The 15,139-nt window shown below is 44.6% G+C and overlaps 1 protein-coding gene across 2 annotated transcripts in view; it reads right to left on the bottom strand.

Moving 5' to 3' along the window:
* Window positions 1-465: 465 nt before the first annotated feature.
* The window catches only part of ATP1A1 (ATPase Na+/K+ transporting subunit alpha 1), a 49,746-nt gene continuing 35,072 nt past the window's right edge, over window positions 466-15,139 (bottom strand). For both annotated transcript variants that reach the window (XM_043538715.1, XM_037909539.2), the window contains exons 10-23: window positions 14,522-14,631; window positions 13,258-13,392; window positions 12,534-12,726; window positions 11,807-11,982; window positions 10,801-10,937; window positions 7,872-8,022; window positions 6,934-7,102; window positions 5,819-5,973; window positions 4,669-4,792; window positions 3,704-3,849; window positions 3,437-3,567; window positions 2,885-2,986; window positions 1,615-1,706; window positions 466-792 (exon numbers count right to left, since the gene is read on the bottom strand). In XM_043538715.1, the coding sequence (XP_043394650.1) occupies window positions 764-792; window positions 1,615-1,706; window positions 2,885-2,986; window positions 3,437-3,567; window positions 3,704-3,849; window positions 4,669-4,792; window positions 5,819-5,973; window positions 6,934-7,102; window positions 7,872-8,022; window positions 10,801-10,937; window positions 11,807-11,982; window positions 12,534-12,726; window positions 13,258-13,392; window positions 14,522-14,631 (1,850 nt within the window). In that variant the 3' untranslated portion in view covers window positions 466-763. The remainder of the gene's footprint in view (window positions 793-1,614; window positions 1,707-2,884; window positions 2,987-3,436; window positions 3,568-3,703; window positions 3,850-4,668; window positions 4,793-5,818; window positions 5,974-6,933; window positions 7,103-7,871; window positions 8,023-10,800; window positions 10,938-11,806; window positions 11,983-12,533; window positions 12,727-13,257; window positions 13,393-14,521; window positions 14,632-15,139) is intronic.

The raw sequence follows: 15,139 nt of genomic DNA, 5'->3' as shown, positions 1-15,139 counted from the left end.
AATTAGCAGAAACAAACCATGAAGGAAGAAAATCAAGAGGTAGAATTCCCCTTAGGGATTTTGTTTTGGGGTTGGGTGGGGAGAAGAGAAGCAAGTCTCAATAAAAAAAAAAAAAAAAGCAGCCATGAAAGCTGCTCCAATTATATTGGGAGAGGGGGAAAAGGAGGAAGATGCAAGGTGGCTTTTTGACTTAGGTGATCCCCAAAGAGTTTTATGAACCACATAGCTTGTCAGGAATCTGAATTACAAACTTAACTGTTACAGAGCGGAATTTAAAATATGGTGGCAACGGGTGCCAGCGTAGAATTGCTCTAGTAGAGAAGCTGAGTTGCTTGGATCATGGCGGAGCAGAACATACCAGGAGCAAACGTCTGGAGCTCCATGGGTTTTGAACACTCTTATCCATATGCTGCTGTGATACAAGCACTATTTGAGACAGCATATGTACAATACACACAAGCAGCATCCTGTTATAATCCATCTTTATTTGTAAAAATCCAAATATAAAATCTTAACATTTCTCTCCTTTTAAAAAAAAAAAAGGCACATAAAAACTACTCCCGCCTTTCATCGCCGTAGACTGATATGTCAAAGAAACTCCCTCCCCCTTTCTCCGGCAGTCCACGTTTCTTCGGGTTCACTTTATTCTTCATTTCGTTCCTTTCAGGGCACAACTCTGCATTCAAATGCTGAAAGTACACATACACAGGGGAGATGGAGATGGAGGGCTGTGCTGTGCACGGAATGTGGTTTTGTAGTTGAATTAGTAGTATGTTTCCTTTTCCACCCAACCTACAAAAAGAGAGAAAGAACGAACTAAGTCAGTCTCATGAAGCAGCTCAGCTTGTCCATTAAACTTCTGAACGCAGTAGCACAAATGAATGTCAATACAAGATTAAGTGACCTTGCTGTAATGGAAAGTCTTTCAAAATATGTGATGACTTGCAATTTTCAAACTGCTCTGACTTCCCTGAGCTAGACAAACACAAACCATTATTTTCTAGTAGTGTGGAAATACCTCCCCCCCATCTCTTTCCTTTCCCTTGGAGCATTTCATAATCTGAACATATTAAGAACTCAGATATTAGAGAGATTAAGGTCACAGTAGTAAGTCTTCAGGGTAGTTCTTACCCCCTTTGCAGTTCACTGCCCTTCATGCTGTTCAGCTAGAACAAGGATTTTGGGGGGGGGGGGGGTGCAGTGGCAAGAGGGGGAACAAAATACTGAATCAGTACTTTATTTGTTAGTGATGACACCAGAACAGTGATAAGGGACAAATTCAGATGAATTTGGCCTATGGCACATTCACACATAGGAAGAACTGGGCTTCAAGACTAAGTATCACTATTCAATTGGTATTGTCCCTAATTTGAGTCCGATCACATTTTATAATTACTGTAATCTCATTTTAAAGATATGAAGTGACAGTGTAACTCCGAAATTTCAACCCCTATATGCAATGGGATATATGTGAAATGGCAAATGTGGATTCCCTCTCCAGCATTGCAACGTTGTGCCCTGATGCCCAGAGACTAAGAACACACTGCTCAACAGGGCTGGGATTTGTACGGCATATGTAACAGTGCTCAGTTCACTGGAACCATATCTTCTTACCTCCAGGGCTGCGTCTGATTATTAGTTTTCTGACTTCATCATACAAGAAGATAAGGAGAGAGTATGGGAAGGCACAGAACCACCAGGTTGGTCTGTTTCGGGGAAAGGAGACATGAGTAAGAATACAGACAGTATATTGCAGAAAGATTCATTAACTGGCATTTGGCAGCAGATCTTTGCATTTATGCGACGAATTGTGTAGATCACTGAATGGAGGCAAGTCCAGACCTGCCAATACAGCAGCTTCTGCTAGGGGCTCTGCTGAACCAAGCATCACCACTGAGTTTTCCCACAGAAAACTAATCTGATCCCAGATAAAGATTTCAACGAAAGATTCTGCTGCACCTTTGTCCCATTTAGTACTAGCTCCTCCCACCCCACCACACTGATCTAGGAAGATTTCCTTCCAAGCACAGGTAACTTTTGAACCTATAGCCTTCTGAATCCAAGCTATCACTGCACAAGCCAAATCACATAGGAGACTATCACATCTAGGAGCTGCAGAAGTGACATCAGTGCCTCAGCATCACACCAGGTGACACCGTACGGCTGGGAATGCCAGCTTTTGTAGCTTTAAAAGTCCCAGTTATTTTCTCATTGAGACTACCTGGGGTAATTGTAAGTGGTGGTTTAGTTTTGGAGAAATTCAACTTCATTCTGCTGCTAAATTCCCCATTCTGGTTTCAGTCAGATACAGGATATATTTTCCACTTCCTGCCTTGATGCCACAACCTACTGCAGCAGAGGGCTGCACTTCAGCAACTGGGGAAGGGAGTTCTATAGACTGACAAGTCACCCACAGTACCTTTCATCTGAGGATCTCAAAGCACTAACTATTTTGGATAGAGGAGCTATTCCCCTTCCTGCACATAAATAAACTCTACTAGTGTAACTGCAGGCACCCTAGGGAGTTGTGCTGCTTAACTACACTGGCATAGGTGAAGTGGTACAACTTGTGTGTGGGCAAGCCCTGTGCTTTGAAGAGATTCCTTCGTCATGGTCACCTGCCAAGGGGGTGGGGAAAGGGGGGGGGGGGAGGGGGGAGAGAGATTGATTGATTTCTCGTGGGCAAGGCAAGCTAAGCAGAGAGACTTCTGGTGGGTGACTTAAGAGGTCATTCTCCAATCTCGAACCAGTGGAGAGCTACATTTTACAAGCTACTCAAACTCTTGGGAGAGTCCATTTATGCAAATCACATCTTAGCAATAAGTTTGTTCTCTTGCAACTGTTGGGGAGTAACCATGAACTGAAATATCAAGACATGACTTACTTCAGTGGAAACATCCTTAAGGCGACATCCATGCCAGGACAATAAGAGAGGAAGGCAGCCAGGGCAGTCTCCTCAAAGAGACCAAATATTAAGATCTTGTTCCTAGGAAAGACAGAAAAGTTAGTGCCAAGGCATCTTCCTCACCAAACATGCAGATTTTCACTGGGGAATCTGATTTGCTAGGATATTCTTTGTACAAAAACAGTTATGGAATTATACCCTCTTTATTTCACCCTTCTTTTCACATGGCCTTCACAACGCAGACACTATTTGAGACTGGGTTATCTTCAGATGTTCTTACAGCCAAGGATCAGAGAAAATCAGTTGTCCACCTAATCACATCCTGTCTGATCACAGAGAACTGTGGATTGCTCAGAAGCCATAAGCCTCTCTACTTGACCCATTAATGCACCTAATCAGCACTACGCCACTATTAATGCACCTAATTTAAATTGTCTGGTGCTTGCTGAGATGCACTTCCATATAATGCTGGGCCGCTCTGCTATAGCGGCATACGGACTCCTTAAAACCTTTCCATCCCACACCACTTACTTCATCCCCTGCTGAAAGACTGAATTCCTTCTGGTCTTACAGATGACCAAGTCTGCCCACTGCACTACCACAATGCTGACAAAGAAGGCTGTGTGGCAAGTGAACTCCACAATTTTCCTCTGTTCATAGGTCTGGAAATGAGAAGGAAGAGCATTAGTTCTTATACATTCATCTTATCCATTCCATGTGCAGATCTACTTGTATCCCAATGCAGGATATGAACATTAGTAATTTGGCTTGCAGCTGCCTTGCTGTGCTCAAACTTACCCACTGCTGCCCATAGCTGTCCTCCACATCATTCACCCACCGGTCATCCCATTTCACTCTGATCCCTAACAAGGCGGAGGGCAAGAACCCATTCTCTGCTAGGATTACAAAGTACGTGAAGAAGCCTCCAAGGGCCTGGATCATACCTGATTGGATTAGAGAGTGACAGATAAAGCTATGCAATCTGTGAAACATGGTCATGAGAAGTGATTTGCTAGACATGAGTTGTCTCTTACAGGGACATTAATTTCCTCATTTACCTGACCCCTCACTACAGGAAATTTGCATTTCTGTAGTTAGAAGATTTTGTTCCTTTGACCACCATCCGACATCTGTTCCTTCCCCCTCCCCAAGGAAAATGTCCCCAATTTTGTAAGGTTACCCATGTTCCATACTTTACTGTAAAGGCCCGAAACTCTGGATTAGGGACACAGGATAAAAACACCCATTTTAAGCCTCATCCCATGTTCCCCACAAACAGCTACATTTATGAAGCTTTAAGGTCTGCTGCAATTAACCACCCTGTGAACTGTAGCACATCTTTGTACTTCCTTTCATCCAGCCTCTAATGATATGTGTACAGGGGTATACTGGAGAGAATCTTTTACTTCTAATTAAACTAACAATGGGTTCTATGTTCCTCCAAACAAGTCTGAACCCAAGGAGAACTAGTTGGCTGCCAGCTACTTAGCAGTGCTGTGTAATTAAATAAAATTACTGTGACAGTGATTCAGTGGATGAAGTAAGCTGCACAAGCCACCATGTGCAATTGCCTGAAGGTCTCTTAAAAGCTTGAATTTCCGGCTTCCCAAATACAATATGGCCTACATGGCCAAAAGCCTGTACACTACAAAAACATGGTAGCAGCTACAGCCCTAGACTGATTGTACAATCCTCCTTGAGGCCAAGCCAGCCGCATCAGTGCCGAGCACAGTCCCAATGGATGGGACGAAGCAGCATCTTACCAATCTGCCCATAGGCCATACTGATCAGTCTCTCGTTCACTAGCTTGTCCGTTTTGGAGTTTCTGGGCTGTCTCTTCATGATATCACTCTCAGCTTGCTCATATGCCAAGGAGATAGCAGGAACCTTTGGGGTGGAGGATAAGAGTTGGCATACTAGGGAGCTTTGAAAGCAACAAGCTTTTCTATTTTCAAAAAGGAGTGGATGGCTTCCCCTCTGTCGCATTATAGCAGGGGTGGGCAAACTTTTGGCCTGAGGGCCACATCCGGGTAATGAAACTGTATGGAGGGCTGGGTAGGGAAGGCTGTGCCTCCCCAAACAGCCTGGCCCCCGCCCCCTACCACTTCCCACCCCCAACTGCCCCCCTCAGACCCCCCAACCCATCCACCCCCCTGCTCCTTGTCCCCTGACCACCCGCCCCTAACTGCACGACTGGCTCCCTGTCCCCTAACTCCTATCCATCCTCCTGCCCCCTGACAGGCCCCCTGGGACTCCCACTCCCTAATCCAACCCCCCTGCTCTCTGTCTCCTGACTGACCCCCATCCCAAACCTCTGCCCCATCCAACCGCCCCCTGCTCCCTGTCCTGACTGCGCCCCAGAACTCCCTGCCCCTTATCCAACCCCTGCTCCCTTACCATGCCGCTCAGAGCGGCAGGATCTCGCAGCCACGCCGCCGCACTCCCCAGCAGGAGCGGTGGACCAGAGTGCTGGCGGTGTGGTGATGACCTGATGCTGTGGGGGTAGTGGGGACAGCAGGGGAGGGGCTGGGGACTAGCCTCCCCAGCTGGGAGCTCAGGGGCAGGGCAGGATGGTCCTGTGGGCCGGATGTGGCCCACGGGCCATAGTTTGCCCACCTCTGCATTATTGTGACCAAAAAACATACAGGCCTGTTGCCAAATAATGAAGTTAGATTGAGGGCCTATATGTAGTACCTTGCCCTTCTATTGGTCCTTAGAGAGGATCAAAAAACATTCTGTAAGCCATCAAGCTTTGATTCTCAGGAGACAGGTAAACTGGGCTATGGAAAGAGTATCTAGTGACCAGCTATGTTACAGGGCTAAGAAACAAGCTGGTTCCATATTCTCTTGAATGTGAAGTTCTTTAAGGCTATGTAGAACCCATATGTACCCCTGGTATTCTAAGGTATTTACCATGTCAGTGCCCAAGTCAATGCAGAGAATCGTGACTGTTCCTAGGGGCAGGGGGATGTTAGCAATGATGAAGATTAGGAAAGGTGTGATCTCAGGGATGTTACTGGTCAAGGTGTAAGCAATGGATTTCTTCAGGTTATCAAAGATCAGACGACCTAGGAAGGAACAAATACAGATTCTTTACTACCACATGGCAGCCAGGTGGCTTACAGAAGGCTTTATTCCTAAAGCTAAACACACTAGTGCTTGAAAGCCTAGACACACTAGTCTTCCCTCCAGGCAGAGCTTCTATCACAAGCATAACTGCAGTGCAGTGGAAGTTCAGGTATTCTATTCAAGTCATCATGAAGGCAGGATCACTATCTCAGTTCACCACCAGCAGGTTCCACTGAATATGGAGAAAGGAAACCATCTCATTTTCGAGTTCACTGGGGGGAATCAGACATAACTGTTCCTGTGAGCCCCCACTTCCAACTGCCAATGCCCTCTCAAAACCCAACACTTTTCAGGCATCGCAAGTAGCTGTGGCTGGGGATTCAACAGCAGGCATGGGGAGAGGAAAGCCCTGTCGCTGGACTGCCTTCCATTTCACTTCTGCTGGAGGTGAACAGCCAGATAAAATTCAGGATCCTTACTTCCACAGCTACCAACACTGATTAGAGAACAGAAGGGAGATAACGAGTTAACTCACTCCAGCCCAGGCACGGAAGTCTACACAGCAGTAAAAAGATCTGGAGGCCCGCAAGCCCCAGCTAGCTGGCATAGGCCAGCAATAGGTTTTTCTTTGCTGAGCAGGCATACCCTTAGTAACCCTAATCCTAGCTCGGGGAGCCCCCTACCTTACAACAGGCTTCAGGCCTAGCCCTAGCCTTGGAATCCCTTCACTTAGTAGCCAGGAGAAACCCTTAACCTAGATTAAGTACAGATCCCAATGACTTTTTTGGGGGTAGAATTTCCTGCTTGGGTAGGTTTGGTAAGACTTTACTGTGAAAGTGAATTATAAACCCAAGTTAAGGGAAGTCTTTCAGAGATACTTGGTGATACCCTGTGGGATAAACTAGAATTGCCTACACTTAGTGTGCTAATTGAAGTTCAACAGGGGCTTGGAAATTTACCTTCCTCTACACCAGTTACAATGGAGGCAAAGTTGTCATCCAGGAGAATCATGTCAGCTGCCTGTTTAGAGACGTCAGAGCCAGCAATACCCATGGCAACACCAATGTCTGCTTTCTTCAGAGCTGGGGAGTCATTCACACCATCACCAGTAACAGCTACAATGGCTCCCTATGCACAGGGAAAGAACAGTTCAGTTCCCACAATAGGAATGTGCAAACTTGGACGCCCTCGAGGCAATGTACGAGTCTTCCAAGGGTATTACCATTAACCCCTCCCCAAGGGTCTGTCACAATACTGAATAGCAATTTTTCTGAACAGGACCTGTAGCTGGAAACGGCTCTTTTAGTGCTATGTTTGGGACCCGATCAAGGTCTTGTAGGTGATCAGTGAAGGATTTTTGAAAGAGACCCTGTGTCTTCTTTGAAGTACAGAGACCTGGTACGCTTCTCTGAAGCCTGCAGTCAGTCAGGAATTTCATATCTGGACTTGCTGCTTTCTCTGGAGAACACATTGGATGCCTCTGTTCTTAGGGTAGTGTGGTAATAATGTTGAAAGTTTAAGCCCCTCTCTCCCTAAGTGTTCAGACCTTAAATCTAACTTCAGCAACAACTTTTCCCCTTGCAGGTCACTTATGAGGCCTGCAGTGATGCATGGCACTGATCTGAAAATGAGTATCATACACCTTTCCTCATAGTGTCCATATTCATATATGACGTCTATACAGAATACCTAGCTATGGCTCAGACCAGTATCACAAAGTGCTTCTGCAGCTGTTGCTGTTACTATAAAGAAAACCCTGAACAACTAGGCAGACATACTCCAGAGCGGCGAGATGTCTAGGCCGTGCTGTTGCTCTTGAACATGCTGCATACTTGAGCTGGTAGCTGAAAGCGAACACTTTTATGGATGATCAAATAGCTTAGCACTTTCTCCTTACCTGTCGCTGGCAACCTTCCACAATTATAAGCTTCTGCTGAGGAGATGTCCTGGCAAACACAATTTCCGTATGATGAGTCAGAATGTCATCTAGTTGTTCACTGGTCATGTCCTTCAGATCTGTGCCATGGACAACACAGGCCTTGGCATCCCTGGGATTTAACAAAAAACACTCACACACCTTCCATTAACCCACAACTCTTATGCACACTACAAAAGGGAAGCCTCAGCTTTTAATATACTTAAAAAGTACTGCCTTCAGAGGAGGAGGAGATTCCACATTTTATAATGTTTGGGGTGTAATATCTTGTGTGACCAACTCTTACCGTAGGAGAGGGAAGAAAGACTGTTCCTGTGTTCTATGGTCAGTGTTCCCTCTACTGTTTCCCTCCGATGTGTGGAATGAATTTTGTTATGTGCACCAATATGGAGGTGATGTGTCACACATCATCTTCATATTAGTGCACATAACAAAATTAATATGGTAGGGGTGGGCTGAGGAGTTTGGAGGTGCAGGAGGGTGCTCTGGGGCTATGGTGCGGAGAGAGAGAGGACTCCCTCCAGCTCTCTCTCCCCCGCAGCAGCACCTGGGCTGGGGGGGGGGGGGGGTGGGGGGAAGGAAGAGGCACCTCTCCCCACCACAGTAGCTCTGGGGCTGGGGCCATAGGAAAGGCACCCTTCTCCGGCAGGTCCAGGCCGGGATAGGGGTGCCACGGCAGAGTTGGGGGCCAGGCTAGGGGCACCTCTACCCTGGCAGGTCCCAAGGCGTGTTCCCTGAGCGCCTGCGTTGCACTAAGGCATTGGCTGCGCAGCTTACAGGGAACTTAGTCTACAGTTACAAAATATTCTAACAAAACACAGCTCATGTTATGCTCTAATATTTTTTATTTTCTTACCCACATAAGGTGTATATCCATGCCAGACTACATCAGACCACCAACTCTTATCTAGTCCAGCATCCAACCCATTACTGGCCAAAAGGATAATACATGTAGCTAATGATGCAACATTGTACATAAGGGGAAATTCCTTTCTGACCTCACAGCCAGCCACACCAAGACCCTTATATAGGGTGACCAGACAGCAAATGTGAAAAATCGGGACGGGGGGTGGGGTGGGGGTGGGGGGTTAAAAGGAGCCTATATAAGATAAAGACCCAAAAATCAGGACTGTCCCTATAAAATAGGGACATCTGGTCACCCTACCCTCAAACATGTGGTCCAGTTATCCTCCTTAGCCTGCATTATCACATAATGAGTGTTATGAAGTTACCCTCTCAAAAAATCTAACCACAATATTTCATCTTCCTCAGCAATTCATTCCACAAGCTTCTATTCACACTTCACAAGCACTCTGTAGAGATCCTCCAAGCAAAACAAAGGCTTGGTCTGGCTAAATAATGCAGGCAGCCCAGTAACTGTATAAGCAGCCAGCTTATGAATAGGGTGAATTTGCCAGATAAATATTTCAAATGCTGTGCTCTCAGGTAGTGAAGGCACCCTGTATTAACCAGTGAGGGGAAGTGAAGTCCTGAAGGGAACTCAAGTATTTGTCCACAGGTCCTATCTACCCTACTTTGGCGCTATGGACCTTAAGATCAGTTTTGAATGCTATCCCCAGAGCTCCTCAGTTCCTCTGCCCACCCAAAAAATTCAGATCTGAAACTCTTGAGGGAACAGGGCCTTGTTTTGACTTTTGAGAGTCTTAACCACCTGGTTTGATTTTAAAATTTAAAATATTTCTCTTTGGAGTTGAATGGGAGGTCAACTTTTAAGAGAGTTCCAGTTACGTTTCCTTACATTACAAGTAAGGAACCTTACACTCAGTATAACTATCTTGTTTGAATTTTTGCAGGCCACTCAGATTAGACAGTTAGAACAGCCTAGCCATTTTCACTTTTCATTTGAGTTCTTCCACAAACCTTTAATCAACGTTTCAGCGTCTTCGGCACTCAAAGGGGGCTTTTAGTCCAGTTTTGACATGTAGTTTATTAATAGTTAAGCTTTTCTTTAATTAAGCTTGGCCGAATTCAATTTTTACTTTTTTACAATTTCAACTGGTAATGGATTTTTTTTTATGCATTTAAAACATTTATCTACTTAAATTTTCACAGTTGTGGGAAATTAGGGGGGGGGTCCGACAATAATTTAATGACAGTAGGTATTGAGATTCAAAAAAGTTAAAACTATAATAGTAAGACACAAACATCACGTATAAAAATTTATGAAGTAAATACCGTTAAGCCAAACTTCGTTCTCAAGCAGTGCTTTCCTTATCTCAAAATTTCAATTACTGATGGATTTTTTCATCAGTTTGTGTGTGTACAGTGAAAATGTTTTCTGACATTTACCAATAAAACAATCTAGTCCTTCCAAGCATAACAATATTATAAACAAGCTTAAATAAGTTTTGGGTGAAAACTGGACTAAAATTGGACCTTTAAATACTCAAGCCTTTCTTTAAGTACTTCAAGTACTTAAGTACTGAAACATTTATTAATCTTAACATTAAATACATCTTCAATGGCGATTTGGTCAGTTGTGCATCTGCTAAATTCCCTGTTAATAATTCCATGATCTCCACTCAGGACACAGTTATCAGTGCTGGCAGCTATGAAATCAGGAAGATGTGTCCTGCTTTTGGTTTATGCACACTAACATGATGCAAACAAGCTTTTTGAGTTTTGCTTCAAAGTTATTTGCCCTTATGTAAAAATCTAGTAGTTACTAGAACATTTTGGGGTCAAGTGAACATTTCACTGGGTGTGTGACAAGTGCCAAAGAAATACAGTGTGCAGCGTTAGACATGTTAACTTCTAGTCTCAGATAAAGTAAAGCTAAGAGGGGATTGTGCAGGGAAGACATGAGAGGCAGTCTTTATTCTAAGACAGCCTTTTCCCTTCTATCTACAATGTTTTTTCTGTTCAGTACCTGGGGTTGACCTGGCTGACAGGGATATTCAGACGAGCAGCAATATCCTCTACTGTTTCATTGCCCTCAGAGATGATGCCGACACCCTTGGCAATAGCTTTGGCTGTGATTGGATGGTCTCCCGTAACCATGATAACCTGCAATGCAAACATCAGACATTGTGAAAGCCTAACCCGTTCTGTTGAGCAGCGCTCTGTAGAACAGAGACAGAGTGCATACTGAAGGAGTGTTAATGCTTCCTTTTGTTGTCACAAGTAAATTGTGGTAAGGATTAAGTCTTATTTCCAGAGTTGCTCTGTTCTTGTTGAACCCCGCCACGTCAATTCAGACTGCGAGAGAGTCAGCAAGGTGACATCCGGGAAGCAAATCTGAGCTCAGCCAGGTATTTAATAGGCATAGCGTTACAACAGGCCCATTTGTTGGGGATCTCAGGAGGCCAAGAAGAAATTAACAGAACATAGATATAGAGCTCCCCATGCCCACGTGGTTCCCCTGAGGAAGGGAAAAGAGAGCAGTGCAGGGAAGCTTGCATTTCCTGGTCAGGAAGATGACTTCCATCTACAGGACTGTCATCAATACTTTTAGACCAGCACTGGGTTAAGAGACAGGAGCTAACCAACAGAATATTAGGCCCAACTTTGTCTGACTCAGACAAGTTCAGCCGCTGGATATTAGGAATCTGGACTCTCCATCAAAAACTTTTTTTTCAGTCTCCTATTTGATTACCGTGGACCCTGCATTACTCCGTTAAGTTAAATGGCAAACTTCCAAAGCATTGTTAAGTGTCTTAGCCTTTAAGAACAGCATCAGAGTGAACTGGGCCCAGCGAAGTATTCACTACTAGCTACAAGTCTCCAGTCTCAGGCACATGCAGTACACATATGTGGAACACACATAAGGATCAGCACTTGAAGGAGAACCTAGTTTCTTCCAGGTCTGAATACTGGGCTCACTCGGTTCATTTGTATTTTAGCTCCTGTCATCGCACAAACTCAAAAAGAGATACCTTGATTCCAGCACTTCTGCATTTGCCAACAGCATCTGGCACAGCAGCACGAGGAGGGTCAATCATAGAAATCAGCCCAACAAAGCAGAGTTTTTCCACAGGAAAGTTGATGTCATCGGTGTCAAACTGGAAGCCTTCCGGGAACTGATCATCTGGCAGAGCCAAGTGGCAAAAGCCTGCAGAGAAAGTCAAAAACGATGATTAGTTTGTGCCCCTAAGCAGGCAGGTTTAGTGGTGAATTCACTTATTGTGAACAACAGCGGTGATGAGCTCTGTAAGTCAGCGCCAGGTTTTCTGCTCAGGAGCCCAGTCAATGTTATTCAAAGTAAGCATAGCTTAAAAGTTTTTCCTACACTAGTGGCTAGTTGCCAATGCCAAGTGACCAAGAACTACTTAATTTACTTTAAATGGAGCAATCTTTAATATAATGCAGCCCATGGAAAGTGATAGGTTCCAGCATGCATTGATTCATTTTGATCCAAGCAGGCTGGCTACCCTGTATGATGGGACCCCGAAACGTCCATGTAGGCTGCACCCAATATTAGAACAAGTGCATATCCCTCCCAAGGGAGAGGGTCTTTCCAGATCAATGCTGAAGTGCCCGGCAGGTTAGAGACAGTTGCATTGCCAGAACAGAACACAAGCCCCTGTACTTAACCCATTGCTTCTGCGGCATTCTGTGTGGAGCCAAAACCACTGGCAGTGCACGATGACTGCATTTCCTTACCTAGTACTCTCTCCCCAAGGCCTCCCAGTTCAAGGTAGGCATTTTGAAAAGCATCTTTTGCCTCCTCATCCAGCGGCTTTTCTTTTCCATGGATCAAAATGGAGCTGCAGCGGTCCAGGATTCTCTCTGGGGCTCCCTTCATCACCAGCAGGTAGCGAGACTCTGATGGATTGGCATTCTTATGGATAGACAGCTAGGTTGTAAGAGAAGAGCTTTTACTGCTTTATATTTGTATAGCATGAGATTAATGGGACCGTTCCCATTAAAAATGCCACACAGAATGGTTAGTTTCCACAGTGATTTGGAAGAGCTATATAGACAGAAAGTGCTTAACACTCACTCCAAGTATTCAGCAGTGAACTGGAGAATTAAGGCAGATCCCTTTAAGGTACTCTGGAAACACAGGAATTCCGGCGAGTTCTCTCCCACAACCTTGGTTATATGTGAGTGTTGAGAACGCTCTAGTGTGCATGTCATTTATTTTAAAAGATAACATTTGCACTTCAGTTAGTTCCCCAGATTCAACCTCTCCTAGTCTCCCATCACAACACTCAGATATGTAACAAAACAAAACAAAAAAAACCCTATTTGCAGCCAATGCAATCCCACTGCAGACACTGGTGTGTGTTATTCAGGGCTGATCTAGTCCCTGAGGCACTTTGTATAAATTAACATATGGGGGCTGGGAACCCTTCTTCCTCAGGAGGTTCTCGCTCCCTTTTACCTGGTATTTGTTGGTAGAGTTGAATGGTATTTCCACTACTTTGGCATTCCTTTCTCTCATCTCTTTGACAGATCCACAGCACACTTCAATACATTTTAAAAGTGCAGATTCAGATGCATCACCTGCAACTGCCCTCTGTTAAAATAAAAGTTTCACACATTGTAAACTTGCATGCGCTCACTCCTTTCAGAAAAGGGACCAAGCATTTCAAAGAAGGCTGAAGCCAAAGTCAAGCAGACCTCTAGAACGTGGAGAAAGTTATGTAACCAACAGGACATTACAAGAAGAAGAGTTGTGGCAGACACGTATTACAGTAATAAATTATTTTTAACAGCTTCAAGTTATGAACGAAGAGATGCAAGAAGCAGGATTATAATAGGTGTAAGATTTTATGGTAGCAGATTATAAATCCTCTGTTTTTAATATAGTCACAGAACCAGTATTGATGAATAATCAAGACAGTTATTGTGTTCTGCATGGGATCTTCTACACTGCTGCTATCAAGCATAGTATACAAGCACCTTCCAGTAATGCATTAAGTGACATAATTAACATGTCAAACGCTGGACACAAGAGCAATGCTTCACTTTTGCAGACATTAGACTAGGCTGGATCTTAGCTTAGCATCTCTCCTCCATGATTATTGCCATGTGGCATTTGCTTTAGTGACATACAATTATGTCAGAAGGTCAGACAAGATTAGGCACAAGTGTACTGTGAAGTTAATGAAAGATCCTATGACAGCTGCTCACTCTGCTCCTATGCCCACCACTGCCAGTTTCTTTAAAGCAAAGTATACTGTCATGGAACCCACTCCTCACGTACTATGTGGGAATAACCAAAAGAGGGCAGAAAATGCACCAAGCTGTGCATGAAACCTTGCTCTGGAACATTTTCAGTTCCTGTGTGTTCTACTCCCTTAACCTGCAGATGTCTGGGGTCAGCAGAAGGCAGAGATCATGCTGCAGGAGCCACACATCAACCACCCTCAGAACCACCTCCCACCCCTGCCAGAAGCACAGAAAGGGAGATTGCTTCCCCAGCTTTCCTCTATGGGTCTGTTTGCAGGAAAAGCCAGGAGCACCAGCTGGCCTTCCCACCCTACATGTCCACTGCAATCCTGGGACTGGCAGGCATGTCACAGAGACTGGACATAAATTGTTACTGCACTGCCTTCACCAGTCTAGACAAGTGGATTGTAACACCAACAAATCAGAGCAAAAATTGTTGTCAAGATAGTTTAGGATGCATTTATTGAACTCACCTTGAGAATAGGTACATTTTCTTGGTTAGCCTGGAACACAGCACGGTTGCAGAGACCTGCAACTCTGGACAGAGCAACCCAGGTAAGAGAACTCTTGTCAAAGGAGGCACCTGGAAGCAGGGGGAGAAGGGAAATGTTAAGGTGCCAAATAGATCAGGGAAAAGGCTTAATTCAGCTTAGTGTAAAGTCTCGGTCTTTTCTACCTCAGACTATAAAAAAAGCTCATTATTTGTCCTACTGGGAGTTTCGCATCTGCTTCTTCTTCCCTAAATTTTAGCCACTCATCTAGTCACAAGTTACTCTGGGGAGTAGGTGGTGAGTAGGGAAAGGCCTGGGGATTAACAGAGTAGCTAAGCATTTTAAGAACAGGCTTTTTTAGTTTAGATTCTATATACTAGTAGTTATGCTTTCAGTAGTGGCAAGGGTCAGACTGACTTCCTTTCATAGACTGGGACACTAGGAATCAAAATTCCTGGGTTCCACTCCAGCCCTCCCATTCACTGTTAGGGAAATCCTGGCCTCACTATGACAAGTCTGCAAAATGAATGTGAAAGGTTAAATGTAAAAGTTTATCACAGGGATGACAATTAAAGGACTCCTCCACTCCATTTACCCCAT

This window comes from Chelonia mydas, chromosome 1 (assembly GCF_015237465.2).
Source record: "Chelonia mydas isolate rCheMyd1 chromosome 1, rCheMyd1.pri.v2, whole genome shotgun sequence".
Lineage (NCBI taxonomy): Eukaryota > Metazoa > Chordata > Testudines > Cheloniidae > Chelonia > Chelonia mydas.
The sequence above is the reverse complement of the archived record's forward strand: the minus strand, read 5'-3'. Positions and strand labels throughout refer to the sequence as shown.